This window comes from Perca fluviatilis, chromosome 3 (assembly GCF_010015445.1).
Source record: "Perca fluviatilis chromosome 3, GENO_Pfluv_1.0, whole genome shotgun sequence".
In the NCBI taxonomy this organism is placed as follows: domain Eukaryota; kingdom Metazoa; phylum Chordata; class Actinopteri; order Perciformes; family Percidae; genus Perca; species Perca fluviatilis.
In genome coordinates, this window is record NC_053114.1 from 14,114,765 (window position 1) to 14,142,274 (window position 27,510).

General features: G+C 39.6%; 1 protein-coding gene across 3 annotated transcripts in view; it reads right to left on the reverse strand.

The window, feature by feature from the left end:
- Positions 1–27,510, reverse strand: part of kcnq1.1 (potassium voltage-gated channel, KQT-like subfamily, member 1.1) — a 52,320-nt gene that overhangs the window by 13,636 nt on the left and 11,174 nt on the right. Inside the window, exons 3-12 of one of the 3 annotated variants that reach the window (XM_039794095.1) lie at positions 23,608–23,734; positions 22,993–23,071; positions 22,155–22,251; positions 15,939–16,079; positions 9,873–9,983; positions 8,194–8,289; positions 7,915–8,031; positions 6,046–6,184; positions 2,469–2,492; positions 2,102–2,158 (exon numbers count right to left, since the gene is read on the reverse strand). In XM_039794095.1, coding sequence (XP_039650029.1) covers positions 2,102–2,158; positions 2,469–2,492; positions 6,046–6,184; positions 7,915–8,031; positions 8,194–8,289; positions 9,873–9,983; positions 15,939–16,079; positions 22,155–22,251; positions 22,993–23,071; positions 23,608–23,734 — 988 coding nt within the window. Of the gene's footprint in view, positions 1–2,101; positions 2,159–2,468; positions 2,496–6,045; positions 6,185–7,914; positions 8,032–8,193; positions 8,290–9,872; positions 9,984–15,938; positions 16,080–22,154; positions 22,252–22,992; positions 23,072–23,607; positions 23,735–27,510 lie in introns of all 3 variants that reach the window. The other 2 variants (XM_039794094.1, XM_039794096.1) reach the window with 2 other exon arrangements.

Genomic DNA, 27,510 nt, shown 5'->3' on the forward strand with positions numbered 1-27,510 from the left:
TGACACTGTCTTACCAGTTTCAGCTAGCATCTTAACAAGGTCTTTTGCTGTTGTCCTGGGATTGATTCGCACATTTTGCACCAAAAAACTTTCCTCTCTGGGACTCAGAATCCGTCTCCTTCCTGAGCGGTATGATGGTTGTACATTCCCATGTTTTTTATACTTGCGTATTATTGTCTGAACAGATGAACGTGGGACCTTCAGGCATCTGGAAATTGCACCTAAGGATGAGCCACACTTGTGGAGGTCCACAATTCTTTTCCTGATGTCTTGGTTGATTTCTCTTGATTTTCCCATGATGTCAAAGAAAGAAGCTCTGTGTTTGAGGTGTGCCTTTATATGCATCCACAGTTCTGTCAAGAGGAGTGGGCCAAAATTCCAGCAAACTATTGTAGAAAGGTTCCCCAAAACGTTTGGCCCAAGTGAAACAGTTTCGGGGCAATTCTACCAAATACTAAGGAAGTGTATGTACTTCTGACTTTGATGAAAGTGATAAAAAAAATACATAAAAATTCTCCCTCGCTCGATTCTGACATTTAACAAATGCAAAAAATATGTTAATATGTATTGATCTAAAACAGAAAAAGTTTACTCTGATTTAATGTATGAAAGTAAAGAAATAAATGTTTTTGTGTTTTTTTTTGAAGTGTATGTAAATATCTGGTTTCAACTGTATATATATATTTTTATGATCTTTTGGGATATCTTAGGCCTTTGTTTGACAGGAAAGCTGAAGACATGAAAGGTGAGAGAGAGGGGGAACGACATGCAGCAAAGGGCTGCCGGTCGGAGTCTAACCCGGGCCCTCTGCGTTGAGGAACTCTCTATATGGGCACCCGCTCTACCAACTGAGCTATCTGGGCACCCGACAAATGTAAACTTAAAGTGGCTATACTGGTATTTAACTTTCAGTTTGTTGATTCTAGCGAGAAAAGCGGTAGTGTTTTTACCACACCTGCTGTCATAAAGGTCTTTTCTTTATGGTGCTGTACTGCCCACTGTAGAATACTGAGTTAGCGTTACGGGGAGGTCTATATAGTCGCAATGAATATTTACCTTAACCAGAAAATCATTCTTTTACAATAACATAATAAGTTACAGATGCATCGTTGCATTTCAAGTGTTGCATATCACCGTCACTCTGTGTCACAAGCCAAAGCATTAGGAGTTTGTTGAAGCAACCACCGTAATAATAACTTAGATTTATAGCGCATTATATGAAACCCACGGACGCTTTACACAAGTGACGTTACAGGGGGACAAGCACTTTAAAGTTATTTTATGAATGAAATAGACATATTCCATACCTTAGGGACAATTCGGGGTCAGTTTTGAATTATTTACAATCCTGTAATTGTCTCCATTTGTTGAAAGCCAGACCGAGTGTGACTCGTCTTTTACTTTCCCTTTTAGCTTTTAGTTGTTCTTCATTTAATTTCCTTTTTTTCTGTGATGGCCCTGCCCTGCCCCAGTATCAGCCATAACTACAACAGATATAACTTCTAAAATAACATTAAAATACAATTAGGCCTATATGAAGAAAGCTCCTGCTTCCTTTTACCTGGCTCCGCTGGCATAGCCTACGCTAACACTGGCTTTTCTGGTGTTAGAAAGAAACCAGTGACCCGTCAGAATGTGTTACTGTAGCGCCGTCTACCTGCCGCAAATCATTATGTGACTGCATGGGAAAAATCTAACCCGGGCAGATGCCTTACTAAAAACTATATAAAAATAGCGTTCTTTTCACTGTTAATCTTGTTTGCTGTTACAGGTCATTTAAGACCATTGTATGAAAACTGACAGAGCTTTAGAAATATTAAAAAGTTACATACTGTATAGTCATTGTATTTGACTCTACACCTGACCCATGTGATGCAACTAGAAAGATAGGATATTTATTGTCCCATGTGGTTTTGCACATGCCAATATACACGGTCAAATACATCAACAGATAACATAAAGACAGGTATATAGACACAGAAACAACCACATTTACAACAACGACACCGGAACTGTACAAAGTCAGTGAGATAGTTTGTTACTATTTACTTCTGGAGAGACATAGGAACCTAAAAATCCTCACAGCAACACATGTTGTTACCTGGAGGCGGTGAGGTGAACTGAAGGGAAGACAAAGACGTCCAGGACTGCTGGCAATCTGAAGCACACATGACGAGAAACACAAATATGTTCAATGTTTACCACAGGGCAAAAAAACAAACAAAAAATGGCAACAGCAATGATGTTAGTCACAAACTATGATGCTGAGCATGCAATTATCTATCATCACATCACATAATCAAACCAAAAAACTGAACATACGACAACTGGATCATGCACTGATAAAACATAAAGATGCTGTTAGTGAAACTGAGAAGATAAAAAGGAGGCTGTCGAAATGGACAGTAGGAGAGGACAGTAAGTGTACTGAGGACATGTGCAGGACGTGGACACTAACAGCAGCTCACCACATCCTCCCAAAGCGTGGGATCCTGCTAAACCAGGTACACGGACAAGATATCGAGAGAGGAAAGAAAACACAAGCAAGAAAATAGGCAAATTAAGTTCAAGGAAGCAGATTTAGCGACTATATACTGTATACACAAACCCACATACATACATGATGATACATAATATAAATGTGTTGGACAAAAAAAAAAAAAATGGAAACACGCGTCAGCTGAATGTACTACAATGCAAGTAGCACCACAGACTGCAGCCTGCAAAAAATTATTTAAAAGTTGAATCGACACCTCTCTGAAACAGTTACTTTTTATATAAGGTTGATGATTATAAGGTTCAGTCACAAAACTGAACCTTATAATCTTGATGAGAGTAGGATTTATTAGAAGGCATTACTTTTTGATCAGTGTACCTAATGAACTGGCAAGTGGGTGCAAGTAGTTATGTATATATATATATAATGTATATATAGTACAGGCCAAAAGTTTGGACACACCTCATTCAATGCTATTCCTTTTTATTTTCATGACTATTTACATTGTAGATTCTCACTGAAGGCATCAAAACTATGAATGAAAACATATGGAAAGTGTGAAATAACTGAAAACATGTCTTATATTTTAGATTCTTCAAAGTAGCCACCCTTTGCTTTTTTATTAATAAGGGAAAAAATTCCACTAATTAACCCAGACAAAGCACACCTGTGAAGTGAAAACCATTTCAGGTGACTACCTTAAGTACATAATTCCATATGTGTTCATTCATAGTTTTAATGCCTTCAGTGAGAATCTACAATGTAAATAGTCATGAAAATAAAGATAAATAAAGAATAAAGAAACACATTGAATGAGAAGGTGTGTCCAAACTTTTGGCCTGTACTGTATATATATATATATATATATATATATATATATGACTGTCTAATAATCCTGTTAATCAATTCCAAGTCAGAAAAAAACCAACAACCTTAAATTATGACTGAAATCTCTATATATGAAATGCACAGGTTACGTTTTCTGAAAAATCCATTCTGGACAATAACGTTAGCTGACTGTGTAAGCAGCTGAGCACTTGTGTGTCCCGTCAATATCACCAAACACCAGATGGCAACGTGGCAATTTAGTTAAATGATTCATAGTTAAAAGCAGCATGCTGTAGACGTTAGATGCGCAGTGCGACCTGTAGAATCTATTTAGCTTCACATCAAAGACACTGGTTTTCATTGAACACGAAGCGAACAGACATGCATACATCTTCACAACGGGGCAAATTAAATTCTGCTGTCGCACTGAGACCTGAGTGCAAAGCAAATCCATTTGCACAGCTACATGTTGGTGGCAGAACTGCAGTCACGCATCTAGGCAGCTTTTCAGGTTACCATGGTGTAAAATAAAAAAAGCTTATATAACTAAGCACAACAAAGAGTGTGATCCAAATAGATGTTTACACATTATAGGCATGCTAAAAGTATCCATATTGATCTCCTACTGAAAGTATCTCATTTTGTTCATCCACACTGAACAGAATGTCCATTAATGCCCTCCATGCAGCACTGCTAATAATAATAATGATGATGATGATTCATGTTATTCATATAAACCTTTTCAAAAAATCCTTGTAAAGGTAAAATATTTAATGAGGAGAAAACATTAAGGCACACAATCAAGGAGAAAATGAATAAACACCGAAAATGAAATGAAAGTGAATAAGAAATGAAAGATGATATTTATGATGACATCTGTGAGAAGGACTATCAGAAGGCCGCCGGCTGATTGTCATTTATGCTCTAACTCACATTTGCAATGTGCTGTCTGTCCGTCTTTCTTTCTTTGTTTCTGTCTGTCTGTTTAAATCACATCTTCTTGAAATCCTTGTTTCTGCACTCTGAACAAATGAGGGATGCGAGTGAATCACGGCAGGCTGGAATAGAGGGAGATGAATTTATAAGATGAAATAAAAGCGTGTTGATGTATTACATTGACTAGAATGAGAAAAGAGGGCCAAATAACTCAAATTGTCATTCGGCTTTTTCGGCATTGCTTTGCACAAACAAAGTATGCATATAGCAACAAGACTGAGTCTACAGCGCAGACTGTATGTAGAAGATGGACAACGCGTCTCCGCCTCCTCGGCAGCACGGTGGCCCAATGGTTAGCAATATGGCCTCACAGCAAGAAGATACCAGGTTCAAACCCTAGTCACCCTGGGGGGAATTATGGCCTATACTGCAGCCAACCACCAGGGGGTGATCAATATGTTGCTTCACTTATACAGTCGATGTGTCAGCCCCACTAGCAGCTCTGTGAAGTTGCACAGCTTTGGGGCTTTGAGCTAAACGCTAACATTCTCAATGTGACAATACTAACATGAAGAAGTCAAGCAGGAATTTTCATTATGTCCACCAGCTTGGTTTAGTGTGTTTGCCTGCTACCAGTTGCTAATTAGCACTTAGTTTTGCAGCTATTTGGTCCTTAACCAAAGTATCGGACAAACTGAAATGTATACCTGATGATGGCACTAGAGGAAAAAATCAGGGGGAACACCAAAAGCACACCTGTTCCCCATGCCCTCATTATCTCCCCTGCATTTATATAAGCCCTCTCTCCCCAGATAGTCTAATGTGCTACACAGTCTGAGTGCTCCAGCCTGCGTTTCTGTTTCCTTCCAGCCAGTTCCTGGTTCCGCCTGCCTGCCCCTTGCCTGCTTAGCTTGCCCTCACTGACTGATTGCTCGTAGCTGAACTCTGGCTTGAACTTCCTACCAAGTACACAATCGATTGCTTGGAACTGCTCTGCTCTGCCTGCGAGTCCTGCTTTTGAGTCCACATCTTTGTGTGCAGAACCGTTACCACACTGAAGGCAAAGACAACTGTAAAATGAAAGTCGACGACTTATTTTCCTTCAACCAATACTTCCTTTACCGAGTTGGCTTTTCTAAAAACACATTTTTAATATATTGAGACATATGGAGTGCACAACGCACAGGCCACCCCAAATGACTCTTGAAGGATGCAGTATATGATTTGAATTGGCTTCTTAATATCACTCTCAGCTCAACAGTATTGATCCAAGTGTTACAGTACGTTGTGTGGACTTTTGCGAGTTCAACAGTGAAGCACTCATCAATGCAACCTCACGTTTTATTGCTGCAACATGCTCATCCATTTTAAATGTCCGGACTTTGTCCTCTTCCCCTCCTGTGGCTTCAACTGAAGCTTAGATCAAACATTTTCTTTTTACTGTATCATCACTGAATGTGTGGTTTGCAGCCAGGGCAACATTAGGCAATTCTTTTCATGCTTATGTGCCTCTAGAGTGACATTGTGAGAGTTTATTCAGATTTTAATGAAACCATGTACATGACTTAGAAACTCATTAACCAGTTTAACATCTACCGCACATGGAAAGATGCTTTAGATTATGACAAAATGTGCCCTATTTACTGTAACATCCAACGTTAAGTGTATTCTTAAATGCGTTCTGTTGTAAACAAGGTTTTTGGCACTGATTAAAGTGAACTGGAACACAACCTTAATGCATCAGAGATAAGCATATTGCATATTGTTTGTCCCTTCTTTAGTACCTGTGCCCACGGTGCTGTAAACATCTGAACTCAGCTCCCTCCCACTGTCAAATACAGAGTCGTAGGTGATGCTGGGGATTGTGGGAGACGCTGGACTGTTGTCCTTGTCAGTGCTCTTCAACTTCCTCCTTATCTTCACCTGCCCAAGAAATGCAAACATCTCAGCTCAACAAAGTGTTCCTGTTGATAGCGAAACCACGTTCACCCATATGTGGAAAGATTTGAAAAATGCAATTCATCAGTCTGTCATTGACATGGCCAACACATTTCCTCTTTGCAGCGATGTTAAAAATCTGTCTGTGGTCGCTGACTTCATGTATAAAAAGAGCCAATAACACAATAAAGGAGTTGTCGGTGATGTAGTTTTCTTATATTTTCTTTCTTTTTTTTTTCTAACACCACCTTCGGAGGAAAACTTAATTTTTTAATAAAGCAATATATTTTATATTCATAGTATGTTACATTCAGATTTTGAATTACATTCAGTGCATTAACGGTTGCCCTGCCATAACCATTCACCCTGTTTTAGTGAGACCCTGGATCCATATAAAGGGCAGGGGGGGGGATTAAAGCACCACGTACGGAGTGTAACACAAAACACATAAAACGCGACAAGGTGACGAACAGACAACAGAACTAATAAGACAGGACTGGACAAGACAGTTGACAAACACAATGGCGTATTATTAGTGATTGGGTAGAATGATCTGTGATTCACATTAGGCGGTCACGGTTTGCGTGTTGAAGGGAGTTGGAAAAACATGTTATGCATAAGTGTGGATAGTGTGTTCATGTGTGTATGTGTAAAGTGGTAACTGCAAAAAAATAAAAATAAAATAAGGGGGAAAATAAAATAATTATATGTTATAAATAATCTTATAGTATTACATAATGGAGGAGGGAGGTATATGTCTGGTGTCTTCAAAGGCTGACATTTGCTTCTCTCTGTGTGCATTGTGTTTTTCCATTGAGATGTATTCTGAGATTAAATTTGTCCAGTGATTGATGTGGCAAGATTTCTTTGATTTCCAGTTTTGATGTAGGTGATGCAGTTTTCTATTGTTGTTCTCAGATGAATGTTTGAACACTGAGTAACACGCACAGGAGTTACTGTTGCAGCATCAGGTCACAAAAAAATCAATATTTTATATTTGAGATATTGCTGTTATTGTGACATTTTACCACTTTAAGGTTGAGACCCTGCAAAGTCTGGAGGGAGCAATGTTGACACATAAACAACACTTTAAAATGTATGCATTAGTGTGGGCATGGTCTGACACCCAAGTTATAGTGAATAATCAATATTAATAATACACTGCTGCTGTCTTGGTTTCATATCTTTTTTTCTTTTTCTGCTTTACTTTCGTGTATTTTTCCCTTACAGAGATTTCACATCAACACACAGTAGACACCTATCACAGTAAATGATGATGATAACTTCTTTCAAACTTAAATTTGAAGTCTAATCAACCAGTTTGGTTTTTAATCATTCAAATCCCCAAAACAATAAATTGTGACAAAGTTCTAGTAACATCAAATAATGCTATGTAGATTCTTGTCCCTTTAGTCTGTCTTACACCGGACAGTTAGTGACGGAGTTGACTTTGATTTACTTCATTACAGCTGAACTAAGCATCGCAGAAGTCCAACTGTGGCATACTTTGAACTCACACAAACCACAGCCTTCAAAATGACCACAAACTTGAATCAACACCTCTCAAAAACTGTTTCCATAACTTGAATGTTGGAACCTCTACATATTGCAGGGCTGTTGCTTCATATTGCATTAGTTGTGCCTTGGTGTACCTACTACACTGGAAACTGAGTATAAGAAGCAGTTACAGTCAAATCTATGAAATGGTTACTAACCGATTTCTTGGGCTTGGGGGTGGACAGAGAGGAGGCGGGGATGTTGGTTCTCTTCCTCAAAAACTTCTTGAATGTGGCAGAATCAAAGTTCTCCACCGCAAAACATCTCCATGATGTCTAAAGGGCCATGAAAAAAGCAACATATTGGTTGGACAGGACTAATTTCATGCCATGCTAGAAAGAAAGTAAGGATGGTCTCGATAATAAGACAGGGGCTCAGAGGCAGTTCGCTCTCCCCCGGCTGTTGTGGTTCTGCTTCATCATTTTTTGGTCAAATACCTGAATGAGACAGGCAGCTGCAGGGATCTGTCGGTTGAAGTGTTTTTGTCTTTGCTTCTGCTGCACCTTGAGGGCGAAGCCTGAGCCTAAGATTCCCTGTGAACAAGAGCACAGCAGAGTTACTGCTCATTAAGTCCGATTTGACAACACACTTACAGGCAGCAGCAGCATTATTCAAAAGACAAAAATAAACACAAAGTTAAACAGAAATAAAGGAAAAATGGGCTGTTTAATGCCGAAACATTTACGTCTATTATCCACTTTGTCTATTCAACAGAATTTAATAGATTAAATGTTAGACACTTGCGTCTGTTCTCTACTAAAGATACACTGTTTTATTTATTGGTTACGGTTGCCTTGCTTTTCTAAATTTCGCATCACTGCAAATTGTTATATATAGTTTGAACTTGATTTAATAAAAAAAAAACGTATACACTACACTATGAACATTGAACCAAAGAATCATTTAATAATTGATCATGGTATAGAATAAGGTGACAAAGTATTAGAGCGCCAATTTACGCGTAAGGAGGGAGGTTGGGATGGTGGATGGGTCAATCAAACACAGGACTTTCACACAGGAGACCAGGGTTTGTGTCGTGTTTCAAAATAAAAGTAAATAACGAGAGGAGTCCTTATGTTTTTTTTTCGCCCAGCAGTTATCCTTGGATTAGGGTGGCACCTAAATCACGGTTGCGGCTGTCGCCGTGGTCCTGCTCCACGCCCTGGTATGCCCTGCTACACCCTGTAACGTCCTGCAGTGCCCTGCTACACCATGAACTACTACAACTACTATTTCTAGTCATAATTTACATTATCTTTATTGTGACTATTATTGCCGCTGTTCATCACACCCCCAAACCGGCACCGCCTACCAAGAGCCTGGGTCTGTCCGAGGTTTCTCCCTAAAAGGAAGTTTTTCCTCACCACTGTCACACTAAATGTTTGCTCTTGGGGGAATAACTGGAATTGTTGGGTCTTTGTAAATTATAGAGTGTGGTCTAGACCTACTCTATCTGTAAAGTGTCTTGAGATAACTCTTGTTATGATTTGATACTATAAATACAATTTAATTGAGTCTCTTTTTTACTTTACGGAACAACAGAACAAATGGAACAATGTCACATTCTGCGTCACATACATAAGCGGAAGTGAAGTAATGTAACATACTATGTATGGATTTGAACCCAAATTATGATCTTTTTCTAAAGTTAACTAAGTAGTTTTGAAAAGATTTTAAATCAAATCACTAACACTAAAACACTAACAGATATTCAGTAACGATAATTATAAATATCTAATGTTATCCTGTGAGCGGCAGCAGGAGAATTATAGTACAATTTAAAGCCATTGTTGGGCTTTTCAAGGTCCTTAGAGCACTTAAGTATATTATGAAATTATGTATATATGTATGTGACGTATGTAAGTTCTTAACACTCTTTAACTGTAATCCTTTCAAATCTTTGCATTGGCTGATAAAACATGTGCGAGCCTTTGTTAATGGTTTTGCGGTTTACACGTCAATCATAGCTACACTAAAGCCTCAATTAGGCACTTTGTGTTGTTGTAATACATTAACAGACCAAACTAATCCGACATTAAGTTCAGTAGGAATTCCTCTGAAGGAAACAGTACAGTATAGTTTAAAAAATGGTTCAGCAATTTATATTTGCACTTACTGCAGGCAGAGCAAAGAAGGAAATGGCAAAGACCGAGAAACAGGATGCAATGGTCTTTCCAATCCAGGTTTGTGGCACTTTGTCTCCATATCCAATGGTAGTCACTGTCACCTTTGAAAATAAACATGGGAATTATTACATAAAGCTTAATTCTGGCAGTTTCATAAATACTAACACCGCTGTCCCAATGCATTTGGTTAATAGCTGTTGCAAGAGAGAAAAAGCAGCCAAACATCTATAGACATGAAACATACTTGAAATATACGTAAGTCACAAAAATGAGGATGTGAGACTTGACTTCCTGAACGTGAACTGAATCTAAGAGTAGGGTGACCAGATTTTCAATTTTCAGTTGCGTGTCCCGATTCCCGACAAAAGCCTGTCGGCACGCTAAAATGTCCAACAGGTATAAAATTGTCCCAGTTGTCAGCGATTACATAGCCGACGTGGTCTTATTATAGCCTGATCATTAACTAAACCTTTGTAGAAAGACTAATAAAGCGTCAAGGGTGTGATTTTAACAATGTGTGTGTGTGTGTGTGTCAGTCAATCGTAGCGGTCTGCGTCTGCATAATCTATGCAGCCAGCGTTACAATGTAAATTTGTAAACACTGTTGCAATGACTCTTCTTTTTTAACCATAGACAGCGAAAGGGTTTTAACCGGGCACAAATGCTCCCGTTGAGCGGATCTTTTCGCTCATGAACAACACGTGGACTGACCAGAGGAACCGCATGACCATTCCCACGTTGAAGGCATTATGTTTTGATCTGTGTGTTGTTATCAACTGCCCAGTTTGACAGCCAGGCCGGGTTGCCAGATATACCTGTAAAAACGTAAACCCAGCGCGCTACAGCTGTAACGGTAGTACAGCCATGAAAGCAGCACACAAACGAACAGGATCAACGGAGAAACATTCTACCCGACCTAAAAAAAAGAAAACAGCATGTTTCTAACAGTTGCGTGACCAGAGACGTAACAACCCCCTGGTAAATATTGGAGATGTATTTGAAAGATGGAGACAGCTTAGATCCCAAAAGGACGCAGAATTGGCTTATTTCCTCCTGAACAGGTAAGCATATAGCTAACGCCTCCATGCTAACACTGCTAACTGCTAACGTTACCGGGAGGACCAGGCAAGCAGCCCATGGCTGTTTACAACGTGTAGTTCAGCGGCTGGAGCCGACAACGGCGAGTTATTTTAAGCCATGAGAGGGGGGCTGTAAATTGGGAAGAGAGGACTGTGAGTTTGCAGTGTGTTTAGCGATTGTTGCCGTAATTCTAAGCCAATGAAGTGTGTTCCATCGGCAAGGTAGTGGTATTTTTAGCGTTTCGTATTGTAATTCTAAGCCGAGGAAGTGTGCCTGACTGGCGTGTGGAGAGGACGGTGAGGTTGTTGTGTTTTTAGCGGTTCATACTGTAATTTTAAGCCGAAAAAGTTTGTCTGTCAGTTGGTTACAGAGCTCCGCGTGAGCACGGGCTTTTATGACTGTCAATATAGCCAGCATCTAACGTTAGCTACTCCGCTGTGCTGTGGAGTAATGTCTGGCTATGTGAGAAAAGCGTCTAGCAACATTGTTGTGAATGCTGCGGTCTCAGCATGGCAACCCCCGTGAACTTCGAGTCTGGGCAGGAGGGGGCGGGGGAAACGACTCTCCAGTATTTTGAATTGGTAGTGCAGTAACTATTTTAACCGCTAGCTGCCAGTATTACATACAATATTACATATTGCACCTTTAAGCATGATCATGATTATTTATTTTTCTGCAAAAAAATGTGGTAATCACTGCGCAAATTCTGATTTGAACACAACTTGTGCATAATGATGTACCCACCTTACCTAATGCTTTAGTTGATGTGTTCATGCATGAGGTCATGAATGAGAGGCTATGAACTCATGTCAATTCCTGATGATTCATAAGATATAAAGGAATGAAGTAATGCACAAATCATGAATTAATTCATGCATGAATTCATAATTCATGTACCCTTCCCGTAAAGTGTTACCATAAGTTTAGTTCAAGCCTGTGGCAGCAGTTCCAAATAATTCGTTTAGTGCCATGCAATGAAAAATACCTTTTCACAAAGTTTTTCACAAGTTTGGTGGGTTCATTTTCCAAAAGAATGCTTTAATTCTGAAAAATAAAGTTGGTCCCACACGAAACTCACTCAATGTCTTTTAATATTATTTCTTAGATATGTAGGCTACGTACCAAGAAAATGCATGAATATTAACTGAGATACCCCATTATGTTGTGAGCAGTAGGCCTACGTGTGCAGTTGGCAAAATTGTGTCTAATCTGTCTGTGTCTATGTCTGACCTGAGGTAAATGCAAACTTCAGCATGCTAACATACATACAATGACAATGCTAACATGCTGATGTTTAGCAGGTATAATGTTTAACCTGTTCACTATTATAACGTAGCGTGTTAGCATACTAATATTTGATAATTAGCAAAGTACAGGTAGGGGCGTAGTACAAAATTCTGGGCCCTGTAGAAAGGCATTCTCTATGGGCCCCTCCCCGCATCCACAGCTATTCATTCTAGCATCTTTTTGGGCCCTCCTCACATGAGGGCCCTGGGTACTCAGTCCCATTTCCACCCCCAGGTCCAACACCCCTGAGTACAGGTGAGGCTGATGAGAATGTTATTTGTTTTGCAGCTATTTAGTCATAAGCAAATTGATCTATTGCACTAGAGGAAAAGATAAGAAGTCGCCCAAGTTATAACAGTTCATCCTGATTGAAGCTTTAATGTCTATGTCAAATTTCATTGTAATCCATCCAATAGTTGTGACATTTCACTCCAAACCAAAAATGTCAGTAGGATGCATCCTTGGGGGACCATGAATATCTGTCTAACATTGTACGGCAATCCATCAAACGGATATTTCAGTCTGGACCAAAGTGATGGAGCGACTGATCGACTGACCGACCCACCGACCCACCGACCGACATTGACATCCCCAGAGCCATGTCACTAGCATGGCTAATAAAATATTGAAATAAAAAAAAAAAAACTTCTTACACAGCTTCATAAGGACATTGTTCGTGGGCTGTGAATTTTTTATTGGTCACCATGCTTGATATGTAAATGATTTGTGATTGCGTCCGAAATTCCATACAAACATGCTATTTAGTAGGCGAAAACAGTATGTGAGAATTTTTAGTATGTCCGAAACTTTAGTATAAAACCAATAGTACGTGAATTGCATACTATTTCTGGTGAAATATTACAAAATGCAAACACTACGCCGGCATAAGAATACCATAATGCAATGGCAGTATTAACGACAACGTTCAAACCAGACAAACAGACAGCAACCAAGGCAGCTCTGTAACGTCAATAACGCTTCAATTTACATTTCTACATATTAAAAATCTGTGATTTTGTCACATGCAACTGTTGGTCTGGTTGCTTACCTTTTTCAGTAATTTAAGCATTATCTGGCGATGGCGCTAGAGCTGAGGTTGGCAGGGCCATGGTAACGCATCCCAAACCGGCAAGGAGGCTCTCAGGAAGTGACGTTAAAAAATTATAGCCCACACAAAAGTATGTTGAGCTTATACATTTTCAGTATGCAGTGCATGGTATGCAATTTCGGACACAGCCTGTGAACTGACCCCAAAAAACAGCCCTGGTTGGTTTTGATAAATCTACATTTATTTGTGTTTGCTGTAGGGCATGAGGCCTATGTTTTCCCTGAACGTCCAACTACAACTCTGACCTTTTCACCCCTCTGACTTTTACTTACATCTTCATGCACTGCGAGTACCCAGCGCTATTGCAATATTGCAAATAAACCTTCATTTATATGAAAGAAGTGGTTATGACTCTGCTGTGTGTGTGTGTGTGTGTGTGTGTGTGTAGGTGTGTCTGTGTGTGTGTGTATGTGTGTCTGTGTGTGTGTGTTTTAATATCAGAGTCCCTGAAGTTCCCAAGAAGCAGAGTGGGTGGTGACTTATTGTCTGAAAATACATTTTTACCCCTTTTTTTCCCCCCCTTTTTTTTTTGTTTTTTTTTGCGCCCCCCCCCCTCTCTCCCCCCCCCTCCCCCCACCCCCCCCCCCCCCCCCAAAAAAAAAAAATTTTTTTTTTCCCCCCCCACAACCCAAACACCCTCTTTTCTCCCAAAAAAAAAAAAAAAACCCCCCCTGTTAATGCTAGTAAGATACTAATTCTGTAGAGTCTGATCAAAATGTGAGGATGTGTGATGATGAATGTAAAAGCTGTAAGTACTTTTACATTCATCATCACACATCATCACATTTTAGTTTAACAAAGTTACACAAATAATGAAAATAGGCCTAAGTGAAATGTATTTAATCACCAAAGTAGACTTGTTAAAATGGTAATCAACATTTCGGAATATATGCTTATTCGGCATCTTGCTAAGAGTTAAATGACATGAAAGATACCACTCTCATGCCTGTCTGTTAATCATGAAGCTACAGCCAGCAGGTGGTTAGCTTAGCTTACCTTAGCATAAAGACTAAAAGCAGGGGGAAACAGCTAGCCTGGCTCTGTCCCCTGCTCCTGGCCAAGAAATAGTCAGGCACAATAAAACCCCAAGTTGTTGTTTTTCACAAGGCTTTTTGTATGGATTAAAGACATAATGTGTTAATTAGTTAGCTTTAGAGGTGCTTTTACCCTTGGACAGAGCCAGGCTAGCGATTTCCCTATGCCTCTAGTCTTAATGCTAAGCTAAGCTTACAGTCCCCTGGCCACTGCTCTATATTTATCGTACAGACATGAGAATGGAATCTTCTTATCTCCCGTGTATTTCCCAAAATGTCAAACTTTCTTTTTTTGATGAATCAATGAATTCAACATTCTACAAAAGGAACACAGTCAATACACCTCATCAGATCCTTCATATATGAGACATGTACAATAGTGACTGGACTAGGGTGACCAGATTTCCCAGAGCTAAAACCATGTGCCAGCCTAGGCCAGACATAGACACAGACAGTAGCTTCATTATTTTGATCGTAGGCTCCTCATCTAATAATAACAGTGTTTTTTCCGGTAAAATTAACAAAATTGCAGCAACAGCCTTTTTCAGTTTAGTGTGAGATTTATGTTGAGATTTTTCTAAAAAAGATTCTTTGAAGTGTTATTTATTCCAATAACACCAAAAGAACTAAAATGATTTATTGAAAATTTGGAGCATTAAACACTTAATTTCCTGCATTCTGGTGAATTTTTATGCACCTATTTCTACCTTTTTCTGAATCAGTGTATGCTGCAAATATCTTTATGTAAAGAGAAACACAGATTGTAATCCAAAAACCTGAAAACCCGAAACTACTGCAGAAATACACGGAGCACAAACGCAACACATCTGCCGCAGCATGTCCACAGCGTGGATGTATTAAGAGAACGGTCCACAGCTGATCGCGTCCATAAACCTGAGGCTGCCCAGCATTTTACAGAGAGAGTGGACACTAAGAGACCCACAAGTCTGGTTCAGAGGTCCGTGTGTTTGAGTCTGAACCGTAGACTGGAAACGTCACGTCACAGGAACTTCAAACTAAATCATTAGTATTGCGCTCCTAAACTTTGTGTTGATGGCATCAATGTATTAGACTGATTTGGCTATGACTCCTCCCAAAACTTCACCCGGCTTTCACAGCTTTCCTCACATAGAGATGGTTGCTAGGTGATAGCAACAAATACACCATGGTCGGACCCCGCACGTAGCTGCCTGTTCTATTCGCCTCGGAAAAATAAACTGGACAAAGTTACATTGAGGGGTACACTCAAAACATTCGGTGCTGAAGACCCGGAAAAATCGACTCACGCCGCTCCTGGTGTAAACCGGGACATTTTAGCGTCCCGACAGGCTTTTGTCGGGACTCGGGACAAGCTATTCAAAATCAGGACCGGTCTGGTCAACCTAGACTGGACCAAGACTGATGTACATGTAAATATTGGGGCCCTGGTCTAACAATGGTGAAAAAAATCGTTTTACTTTTAACTGAGCCCCTTACAACCATCTTACACCCCCCCCCCAAAACACACACACACACACACACACACACACACACACACATATTCTTACCACTCCCCACCACAGGGCATCAGCATAGTTTCCAAACTCTGAGGAGCCGCTGCTGTCGACTGCATCTTTCTCTGCCAGGTAGACAAAGTACGATGAGAAGATCAGGCTCAGAAAGCCAATGTATAATGTGGTGATCAGCTCCTGAAATACATAGGCACAAAAGCATGACATATTGCAAACTCAATAAATAACAATGGGATCATTTAAAAAAACACAGTAAGATTATATGATACATCTGTGAATCTATTTATACACTTTCTCACACAATCCCTCCTGAGTGGCAGGACATCAGTTAGATCACTTTACCAGTTAACTGCCTGGAGACTAGTGAGGCTGTGTTTGCTGTTAAAATGGCATATGGACGTGAATATTCATGTAAATGTGCTGTGAATATGATGATTAAATATTTTTCTGAGTATTCTGCTGTCTCTGTTGGCTCGATGATGAACCAAAAGTGTATTCACACTATAAGCTCAGGAGCTACTTATCCGTTTGGTAGAATAATGCTGTATTTAAAGGATAAAGCTGGCATTATTCTCTATTTTACCATGAAAAGACCAAAATCAACTATTTGAGTCCATTTCTCAACACTGTGGCTCTCAGCCCCAAGCCCATTTGCTCTTTCTGAAGACATAACTCTTTAAAAATGGGTCACAAATATATAATTTCACGTTTTTAAACAGCTCAGAAACGTCCTGAAACAGGGCATTCTAGTTTCTTGAAAATGGTACCCAAAGAGGAGTAAATGCATTAATTAGCTTTTATTAGGATTTTAGCCACAGATTAATACACACTTATTTTGTTTTTTTTACGTATTTTTACGTTTCTTCATTGTAATGAAGAAACGTGTCACAGTGCGCCTCAATGTTTTTACGTTTTGGAGAACACTGGAGTTCGATGGAACAGAGATAGGACCAATTCATTGTAGGATTTTGAACTTTTCCTGGGATTTGTTGACATGCTATCCATGCTAAAGCCGCCTGCATAAAATAATTGTAAAACACATTTAATAGTCAGGTCGTATCTTATTAATCTTGCTGCTAAATTAAGTCTATTTGGTATATATGGTAGTGCACAATTACTTATTGTAAACACTTATAGAATTAAATCGGCACCTCTGACACAATCAGAGAGGAGTCTGTTGTTGTTGTTGTGGACTGTCTTTATAATTGGTGTCTATTTGTAAAGACCATATGTTCCAGTCACCCAGGGGCCTCCTTTATTGAATTGTGTTTGTTCAAACTTAATATGCAAATCAAAACATGTTTAGTGCCTGGATGTACTGCTTAAATTCACAACATCAGACCAAACACCCTCTCTGCAAAGCTGCATTTTTAATCTTATAACCATCAGTCATTTTGTTGCTAATTTCAGTGTAATGTTATTTGAAAGCAGCTTTGTGAAGTTTAATTAAAATGCTCATTCTTGGTCTTGACTAAAATGTTGACAGCATGTTTTTCAGCTAATCTTTTAATGACTAAAATGTCAAGTGTTTCCATCAACCAAAACTAGACCAAATGTCGGGACTAGTGTTTTAGGATTAAAAAGAATGAAATTGACTAAATATGACCAAAACTAACAAAGACTTTTGATTTCAGGACTAAAACAAAATCTAAAAATAGCTGACTAAATTAACACCACTTCATTAGTAATGTATGTATTCCTTATCTTACAACTGATGTGAAACTTTAGGTTACAAAACGAGATCTGTACCATTATGCTTTCGGCAAGAAAGTGCAACTGTTTAAACTTCCAGAGTTCAAACTGAAAGTATGTTCAGTAATAATAAGTACTCGCAAGAGGGATGTGGATTGAATTCAAATGGGTACTGAATCATTATAAATGAGTTTGAAACCCAGACAGCTGATCTCTCCCGGTGTATTTAAAATAATATGAAGCATCTTATTGCAGATTCAATAAGGAGCAGTCTGTGATTTCCTCAGGAGGTCTAATTGGGCTTTGTTCCTGTCTGACTGGAAGTGGACTACTGCTCTATAGAGCTCTTAAAGTGAATGTTCCTCTCTGCACTCACCTACTACTTAATTTAAACTGTGTTTCACCAGTCGGAGTGCCAGAGCGCTCACTGCAATAAATCTGACTGAATTCCTGATGAGTGAAATACTTATTTGTGTCTCGGCCCAAAACTGTCATTCCCAGATTTTTCAGAGCACCATGGAGCAGCAGCAGCAGCAGCATCATCATTTTATAGCAAAAACAATCTGAGAAATGGCTGTATTTGCCTCCCTTGAAATAACATAAATCTATCCTTACATCACTCCACACAAATAGTGCTTATGGTCCATTGGCACTCAGCATCTGACTCTGTTTTTCTTTATATGAGTACACATTTGTTGCTGAATGTTTGGGACATTTCTGGGCATTAAACCTTTGGCACTGAATATGAGAGCCTGTCACAACTTCAACTAACCTCACTGTTTGCAACTTAGAAGTGCGTGATTCTTGGAAATAAAAGCTTTCAATGCATTCAGGTACATCTTCCTTGAGTCACTGCCAGAGGTTTAGTAGATAGGTTGCTGCTGCTGCTGTGACCTGGCGAAAACATTCAGGAAACATATGCTTCCAATCTGCCAGGGAGCAAACTAAGAGCAACAGTGCAAATTGTGTTTACAAGCCACAAGCACTAGAAAGCCATCCAGTGTGTTATGTAAATGTTGTAATAACACGAAGACTGGATAGAAGTGACTGAAACTCCATTGACTTTAAAAACTCCAGCTGTTGACACAGAAGGGGAGGCCTTTTCATGGGTTTAGGTAAGAGAATGGCTGAACAAAATATTAAGGTCTCGTGTTGACTCAACCACAGAAAATCACCAAGGAACAAATATTGGAGGTACTGCACAGTAGCGTCCAGCTGGTTTATGGCAATTTGAGCTCTACTGTATTGCCTGTTGGTTGAAAGCACACAATAGTTCCCTGTGTAGGGCGTTTAGGGGGTGTTTGGAAATCTAAAGTTCAAAAAGAAACAAAGACAAATGAAGAACATGAAAGCACCAAGCTCTTTCAAAGAAGCTCCCTTTACTAAACACACCTCAGCTTATGATGCCTTTAGAGCCCAATCAGTATATATATATAACCTGGCCTATCCACAGGTCAATCTCATTCTGGCCTCTGCACACTTTCTATCTCCGCTTTGCATCCATTTGTACATTTGTGTGAAATGTGTGCCACATTAACGTCCATCCCAAAGCACCCTGGCTACTTAAAACCCTTTACATAGTCTACACCAGTGCTGATATCCTCCACTACCCTGAATTCATGGCGAATACAGGTGTTCAGCATCATATGAATCATAGGAAATTCCATCTCGCTGCTAAAATATTATTTTGGTGATGTATGCATACGTAGCCTAATCCGCATCTTCTCAACCAGGGGTTCAATCAATCTGTGGGGTTCACAAGATAATTCATGGCATATCAATGTAAAATATATTATAAAATATGTTGAATTATGTTTTTCCTTTTTAACTTTTCTCTCAGTTTTATCTGAAATATTGGATGTCACCTCTTAATAACCTGACTCCGCCAGATGGATTGCTTCGCATTTGCTCAGCATATCCATCTGGGAACTTTCCGTTGGAGAACTTTTGGGAAGGGGAGAAAATACTGGTTAGCTGATTGGATAAACCACGGGCCAAATCAACCAATCAGATCAAACTCTTGCCGAAACCAGTCGGGAGAAGAGCAAAAGCATCTTCCTTGAAAAACAGCCTCCAGTGCCGTTTTTTGCTCTTCTTTCAATGAAGGAATACTTTCTATTTTGGATAAAATTTGCGCGATAGCTACACTCATCTCATCCGTGGAAGTTGCCATGTTGTTTAGACTGAACAGTCGCTTATCGTTGCGTCACACCTAAACCCGCCTCAAAACCAACGCTGATTGGTCGGTCGTTTGGCGAACGGCTCCAAATTTTCTCTATCTCAAGATGCCAGACTGATCTGCGAGTGGAAAACTGGAGCTCGCGAGATCAGGACGATCTCACGAGGCTAACCTCTCAAGGCTTCTAAAAAAAAATGAAGCAATCTGAGAAGGAAACACAACTAATGCACACAATCAAGGCCTTAACCTGTCAAGGGGGCCGCAAGAAGACATTGCTTTGTTGGATATATTTAATCTCAAGCCAAAAAGATAAGGAAACTCTAGCCTAAACCTTTGCTACACTTTGGCCCCACTGCCTTTTTATGGTGGGTTCAATATCACAGAATCTTCAGTTTGATTGCTGTGAAATAAAAGTAACCAAGACAATATCTCTATCTACGTTACAAAACTACACTGCACCTTTCAATCTGTTAAAAAATAAAAATCTATATACTGTCTATATATGATGATGCCCCTTGTCCTATGGGAGAGTGGGGGGACTGGTCTTGTGAGATTGTAACTTCTTTTAAAAAAATCGTTGATGCTCTTATCTTCTCCTGTTTACTGCTCTTTGTTTGAGAAAATGCAATACACACGTTGTTAAAAATAAAGTAAATAAAGAATGCACCATCTATTTTATTGCACAGAGTGATTGCTCTCAGTATTTTATGCATTTGCAGGGAAACAGAAAATAAAAGCTTAACAAGCTATCGTAATCTGAAAGTATCCACGGTGACAGATGTTTCCTGGTTTTGGAGCAAAAAAAAAAAAAGTTGACCTTTACATTACATTACATGTCATTTAGCTGACGCTTTTATCCAAAGCGACTTCCAATTAAGTGCTTTCAACCTTGAAGGTGCAAACTCCAGACAACAAGTAGTAAGTGCAAGTACATTAGCTATAAATAAGTAAAACTACAAAGAGCCATATGAAAGTGCAGCTTCAAGAAATATATACAGTACAGGCCAAAAGTTTGGACACACCTTCTCATTCAATGTGTTTCCTTTTTATTTTCATGACTATTTACATTGTAGATTCTCACTGAAGGCATCAAAACTATGAATGAACACATATGGAATTATGTACTTAACAAAAAAAGTGTGAAATAACTGAAAACATGTCTTATATTTTAGATTATTCAAAGTAGCCACCCTTTGCTTTTTTATTAATAAGGGAAAAAATTCTACTAATTAACCCTGACAAAGCACACCTGTGAAGTGAAAACCATTTCAGGTGACTACCTCATGAAGCTCACTGAGAGAACACCAAGGGTTTGCAGAGTTATCAAAAAAAGCAAAGGGTGGCTACTTTGAAGAATCTAAAATATAAGACATGTTTTCAGTTAGTTCACACTTTAGTATAATTCCATATGTGTTCATTCATAGTTTTGATGCCTTCAGTGAGAATCTACAATGTAAATAGTCATGAAAATAAAGAAACCCATTGAATGAGAAGGTGTGTCCAAACTTTTGGCCTGTACTGTATACTTTTTTTTTTTTTTGTTGTCGGAAGAGATGTGTTTTTAGCCTTCAGCGGAAGATGCGTAGGGTTTTGGCCATCCTGGTGTCAATAGGGAGCTCATTCCACCATTTAGGAGCCAGGACAGAAAACAGTCGGGATTTCGTTGAGTGATTAGTTGTCCCTCGCCGTGAGGGGTCAGCAAGCAGGTTGGCCGATGCAGAGCATGGGTGGGCGGGTTGGGGTATAGGGTTTGACCATGTCCTAGATGTATGGTGGGGCTGATCCCCTTCGTGGCCCTGTATGTGACCTGTCATTTTATATGCTCAATCTGAAGTGCCCTCTATAGCCTGAAGTATTATTTTATGCAAAGTGCTTTCTTGTAGGAATCGGCATAGGAAGGGGCCTAAATATCTCCCTGCACACTCTCTGTCTTTCAGCTGAGGTCAATGGCTGTTGATGAGCAGCCTCAGCCAGGATCGATATGGTCATAAGCCAAGGCCAACATAAGGAGCAGCAGGCGGTACTGGATGACACTCTGCTCACCTTCATCACTGTGTTTTAACACAGACATGGAAGACACCTACAGTGGCCACTGGGGATAATCCCAGCCACCTCTGTCTTTCAAGCTGAATGATACTCTGGAGGGGCTACAGTCATCTCTAGCAGAAGAGCTTATGACCATAACCTACTGCACACAGTGGCTCTGCTGAATATTAATTTTGCCGTATTGTGCACTCCCACGTGGAGATTCTGCACAGTGTAGTTGTAAAAAATAATACATGAAGAGGAGAGGCTATAAATCCCCTGACAGAAAGCCTCCAGCTCAATAATAACAATCAGAAGCCTTTATGTGATGTGATTTCAAAGCTATAATCGTGTACCTGCCGATGGATGAAGACGACGGAGCCGAGGAGACGCCAGGTTCCTCCCTGCCGGTCCACGTGGAGCATTCGCAGGATCTGCAGGAAGCGAATCCCTCTGAAAAATAACGAAAGTGTTTATATGCTGCCATTGTATACAGATCAAATGCAGCTAGGCATGTTTATATGCACACAATGAGGCCAAAAGTACGTGGACACCCAAATAATCCACCTATGTGATTGATTTCATTTCAAAACCATGGGCATGAATCTGCCCCTGTAACACGCTCTACTCTTCTAGGAAAGCTTTCCACATGGAGCCTAGCTGCAGGATGGAGGTCACAATTGGTCAGTTCATCCCAAAAGTATTGGATGGGTTTGAGGTCAGGGCCCTGTGCAGTTCTGGCATGCCCTTCCACACCAAACTGGGAAAACCATTTCTTTATGGGACCTGGCTTTGCACAGTGGGGCTTTGTCATGATGAAATAGGAAAGGGCCTTCACCAAACTGTTGCCCCAAAGTTAGAAATACACTTACAGCAATAACATTATGCTCTAGCATTAAGATTAGGGCTGCACAATATTGTTTTTTTTGTAATCGTCATCGCAATATCAAGTCAGCACACTTACATCTGTTATATTATCACAAGTAATAGCGTTATCGCGATATTCAACAACGTTATCAAATACATTGTACATTTTCCTCATATCGTGCAGCCCTAATTAAGATGCCCCTTAATTGGAACTACTGGAGGGGGCCTAACCCCAACCATGGAAAACAGCCCCAAGACCAGAAGTACGCAAAGTGTCCACATACCTTTGACCATATAGTTTCTTCCTGCACACACACTGTCTCTTACCTTACAGCAGAGGTGGCAAAGACCTGGCCTTTGGAGCCCACTGACAGCACAACTATTGAGGCAACAACTACAATCAGATCTGTATTGATAGAGAAGGAGGGGGCTTTAAGCATAATTAAATATGGCATAAGCATGCAGATGGTCAATATACGGAGGTTCAGCATAACAAGAGCAAGCGTTTTCCTCCATATGAGGTTTGGAAAAGTCAAAACAGAAAGTAGGTGGAAGAAATTATCATTGGTTTTCTTTACAAAATGATTCCCTGTAAATCAGTTGAGGTGAGAAGGGTTACAAAAAAAAAATTCCCATATGCATATTTTCTGTATATTTAAAAAAAAAAATTGGAGGTTCCAATTTTAAGAATAAAAAACTGAAGGTTAAAAAAAAATTGCAGTGACAGCTTTAATTTCATGCTAAATTTGTCTGAGACGTCTCATTTTGGGATGAGGCCCAGGATATATTACAGATATTGTTTAAATACTGTGTGTGGGTGAGAACCGATATGTCTGTTTGGGTGCATGTGTATAGATATGTGTGTGTGTGTGTGTGTGTGTGTGTGTGTGTGTGTGTGTGTGTGTGTGTGTGTGTGTGTGTGTGTGTGTGTGTGTGTCCCACCTATAATAGATATTGGCTTCCTAGCAAAGCGTAGTCGGCCACAGATGCCAACATATTTACTGCGGCAGCCGGCTGACCAGAGGCGGACAAAATATTCCACACCGAAAAACACCACAAGGACGATCTCCTGTCAGAGAAATGAGAGAAATAGAGCAGACAAATTAGAGAGGACAGGTGAAAAAAAACAATTACATCAGAACCTGACCACCTAACCACTTCAGAAAAGTGTACTTGAAAAACAGATATTGCTGAATTAGTGTTCTCTCAACTTCCTCACGGCAGCTGCACCATTTGTCACTGCTTTATTTCTACCACACCATTGATTCGTCTTTATTCAAGCTGCTACATTTACTTGGACCTAATAGATGAAAAAGATGATTTTGCGACCTTGACAAATACTTGAATAACAGTTATCTATATTTGTGCATTTCAGTGTTTACTTAAAAGGAAAAGTTCTACATTTTTAGGAAATATACTTATTTGCTTTCCCACTAAGAGTTCGAAGACTCTTAGTGGGAGTAAGTATGAAGCTACATCTAGCAGCTAGTCAGCTTAGCTTCACACAAACACTGGAAACAGGGGAAACGTAAGTCTGGTTCTCTCCAAATGTAGCAAAATTTGCTCACTAATTTAGTCACATCTCACTTGTTTAACCCATATAAACACTGTAATGTAAAAACGACATGTTGTGGACTATTTCTTGGCCAGGCGCAGTAACCTGGAGTCTCTGCTGATTGCCTGGCAACCTCACAGTGACATAAAAGACTCCATGAAATAATCACACACACACACAACCCTGCCCATAACACCATGTCACTTCTACACTTCAGTTTTTGTACAGATTGTTAATTGTTAATTTAGAGGTACTGGTAAGCTGATTTTGTCACCTTTAGACTAGTCTCGCTTTGCCAGACCTTCGTCCACAGAGCTGCGGAGGAAGGTGTGGCTAGTCCACACAGCATTCCGGGGTGAGAAAAAAAAAATAGCCTCGGGAGGGAACTTGTTTTTGTGGAACGTGTGTACGTTCAAAAGTTGTTTTAGTCGTGCAACAGAAAACTCAGATTGGACAGATAGTCTAGCTAGCTGTCTGGATTTACCCTGCAGAGATCTGAGGAGCAGTTAACCATGGTCCTCATAAATCCACCGGAGTTTAGAATGCTAACACAAAGAAAGCGAAAAGAAACTCTAGCAATCCTGGAAGTGGAACGTCGTGGATATAGACTACCTTTAGACAGAGCCATGGTAGCAATTTCCTCGTTTCCTGTCTTTGTGCTAAGCTAAGCTAACAGCCTGCTGGCAGTACTCATATTTACCATACCACATTTGAATTACTTCCTCCATTTCTTCTCTTACTTCTATAATTAGCATCCGACCCCGAATAAGCAGACGAAGATGGAAAATGGATGGACAATAACTGAAACAAGCCACAACAGCATGTGTCCACTGCTAAACATAAAGCTCATACAATTAAGTCTTCTCAATTAAAGCTGCTCCATTTCAATTCCATGCAAGTTTTCCTCCAGTGCTCCTCAAAGATAAATGGATTTAAAAAAAAATCAATTACAGCACACAATTACACCAACCCGTGGAAATTAATGAACTGGCCTGAATGAAAACGCAATTACCTACGCATGTCTGTTAATCATTGACAAGCATTTGGAAATGAAGCTGTCTGAAAGTGACTCAATGCCCTTTCATAGATTTGTAATGGTGACATGATCATTTTGCAGTGAATAATGGGAGGAACAAACTGGGGGATTCAGCCAGAAGATGTGTTCCATGTTGTACAGCAGGAGACGTTTTCAGCTTGGAATTATTGGAGGTGTTTGTCTTCATCAGAGCCAAATATTAAAGTGTCAGTGAATATACATCGTACAACACAAATTGGATTAATAAATTGTGAGTCTCGGAAGCGAATATGTAAAATGTTGTATTCTTCAATTGATTCACAGAGGATTTCTAATTCGAGGTTGCAAAACAAATGGCCTATCCAAAAAAGCAATACATTACCAAACAGGAAGGGAGCGGAAACAGGCACAGAGGAGAGTCTTTGTTGTTTTTAGTCGACCTGGGGACTTCATTCTGACCTTATGATTTAACACGATAAATAAAATTGAATTAATACCTGAATAGATCTAAATAGATCTGAGCATATGAGTGTCAGCTCTGCAATACATGGTATGTCATAATCACTGCAGGAAAAAATATTTAAAGCTCCATTGTGTAATTTTTTGAGCTGATTCTTAGCCAAAAAAAACTTTGTTCTTTCACAAATATGTGCTCATTCATGTGTAACTACTAACACCAACTAATCAAAGTATTCTCGTAAGCGTAGAATCTGCCATTCAGAATCATTAAAAAATACATACGAGGGAGTCGCTCGAATGGCGGCAGCCATGTTGCGCCTCCATCTTTAAAATACATTAGCCAAAGAGGGACATACCTCCGCCTTTCACGCTTTTACACTCAGTGCCGGGGAGGGGGAGAAGATTACTTGCGACTGCCGGCAGGTTTGAAAGCCTGTTGAAAATGGAGGACTGCTATATAGTTTCCATTTTTATTATTCTTATTATTATTTTTATTTATTTTTTCTCTTCCTATTTTATTTTATTTATTTATAAAAAATTGTAAAAGAGGAAAAGAAATTACATTTTGAAACAATCGAACAAATCTAGAGTACAAGTTATACTTAAAACACAGCAAATAATTGTTCATACTTGCATTTGTTAAAACACTTTGTCAACTGGAAATATACCGTGTTGTGATTGTACTGAAGTGAAAGATCAAAATAAACACAAAATAGAAAAAAAAAAGAAAATGGAGGACTACGCCTATTCTTGAGGACACGTAACGGAGTCGCCAAGGAAGTTAAAAAGAGAATTAAAACGACAACGCGACAGGCAAAGCAACAAGACCAAAGTTAATATTGGAGTGGCTTTTCCAAGATGGAAAGAGCTCATAAGGAGCAATGACACCGAAGTTGCCGGCTTTCTTCTCGACAGGTAATTCAGCCTATTTGTGTAAATTCAACGTTTTATAGTTGCTACTTGCTTGGCTAACTATAGCATGGTTGTACATAACGCTAGAGCGACGTCTAGGATACTTTCCCTCGCGTCAATGATGAAAAAGGATTGTCTATCTTGTAACATAAACGTAATCATATGTGTCGGGATTTCTCTGGCAGACAACTCACGTCATGTGCAGTTGTAACACAAATGTGTGTAAACGATGGAGATACTAAGATCTAATTTCGGTTTCATTGACATTGTTCATACTGCTCAGAGAAATATATTAAAAACACAAACTTCCGTTGCTTCTCTCCTACGCTGTAAACATTACCTCACACTATTAATCTTGTACAATGTTCAGAATAACGATAGCACTGATACTTTACTAACATTAGCTTGCATATGTTTGGGAACCTGATAGCTGATGTTAGCAATGAAATGGTACCAAAATAACGTAAAACTCATATTACAATGGAAGGAAAACTCACGGATGAAGTCGTACTTCTTGGAATAATACGGCCACCGTAGGAGTTAGAACGAGCTCGGAATGGGAGGGGCTAGAAAGTAATATTCAGAAAATAATATAAAGAAATATAAAGAAATTCTTACGCAATGTAGCTTTAAAGAAATCTGTAGATGTTTTCTTTTCTCAAATGACACTTATATTTTGGACTTTGATTCGCAGATATTAAATTAGCTACATACCTCTCAGCTCTCACATCCCTCAAATCCCCCCTTCTCTGCTTCCTCATCTCCTCTCTCTCGTTACAGGAACCACAAGGGGGACGATAAAACTAGGATACCTCATCTAGTCGCTGCCTCCACACTGACTCTCACTCACTGAGTTCCTCTCCACAACATCTTTCTACCTAAACCCATCATTAATCCTCATTCG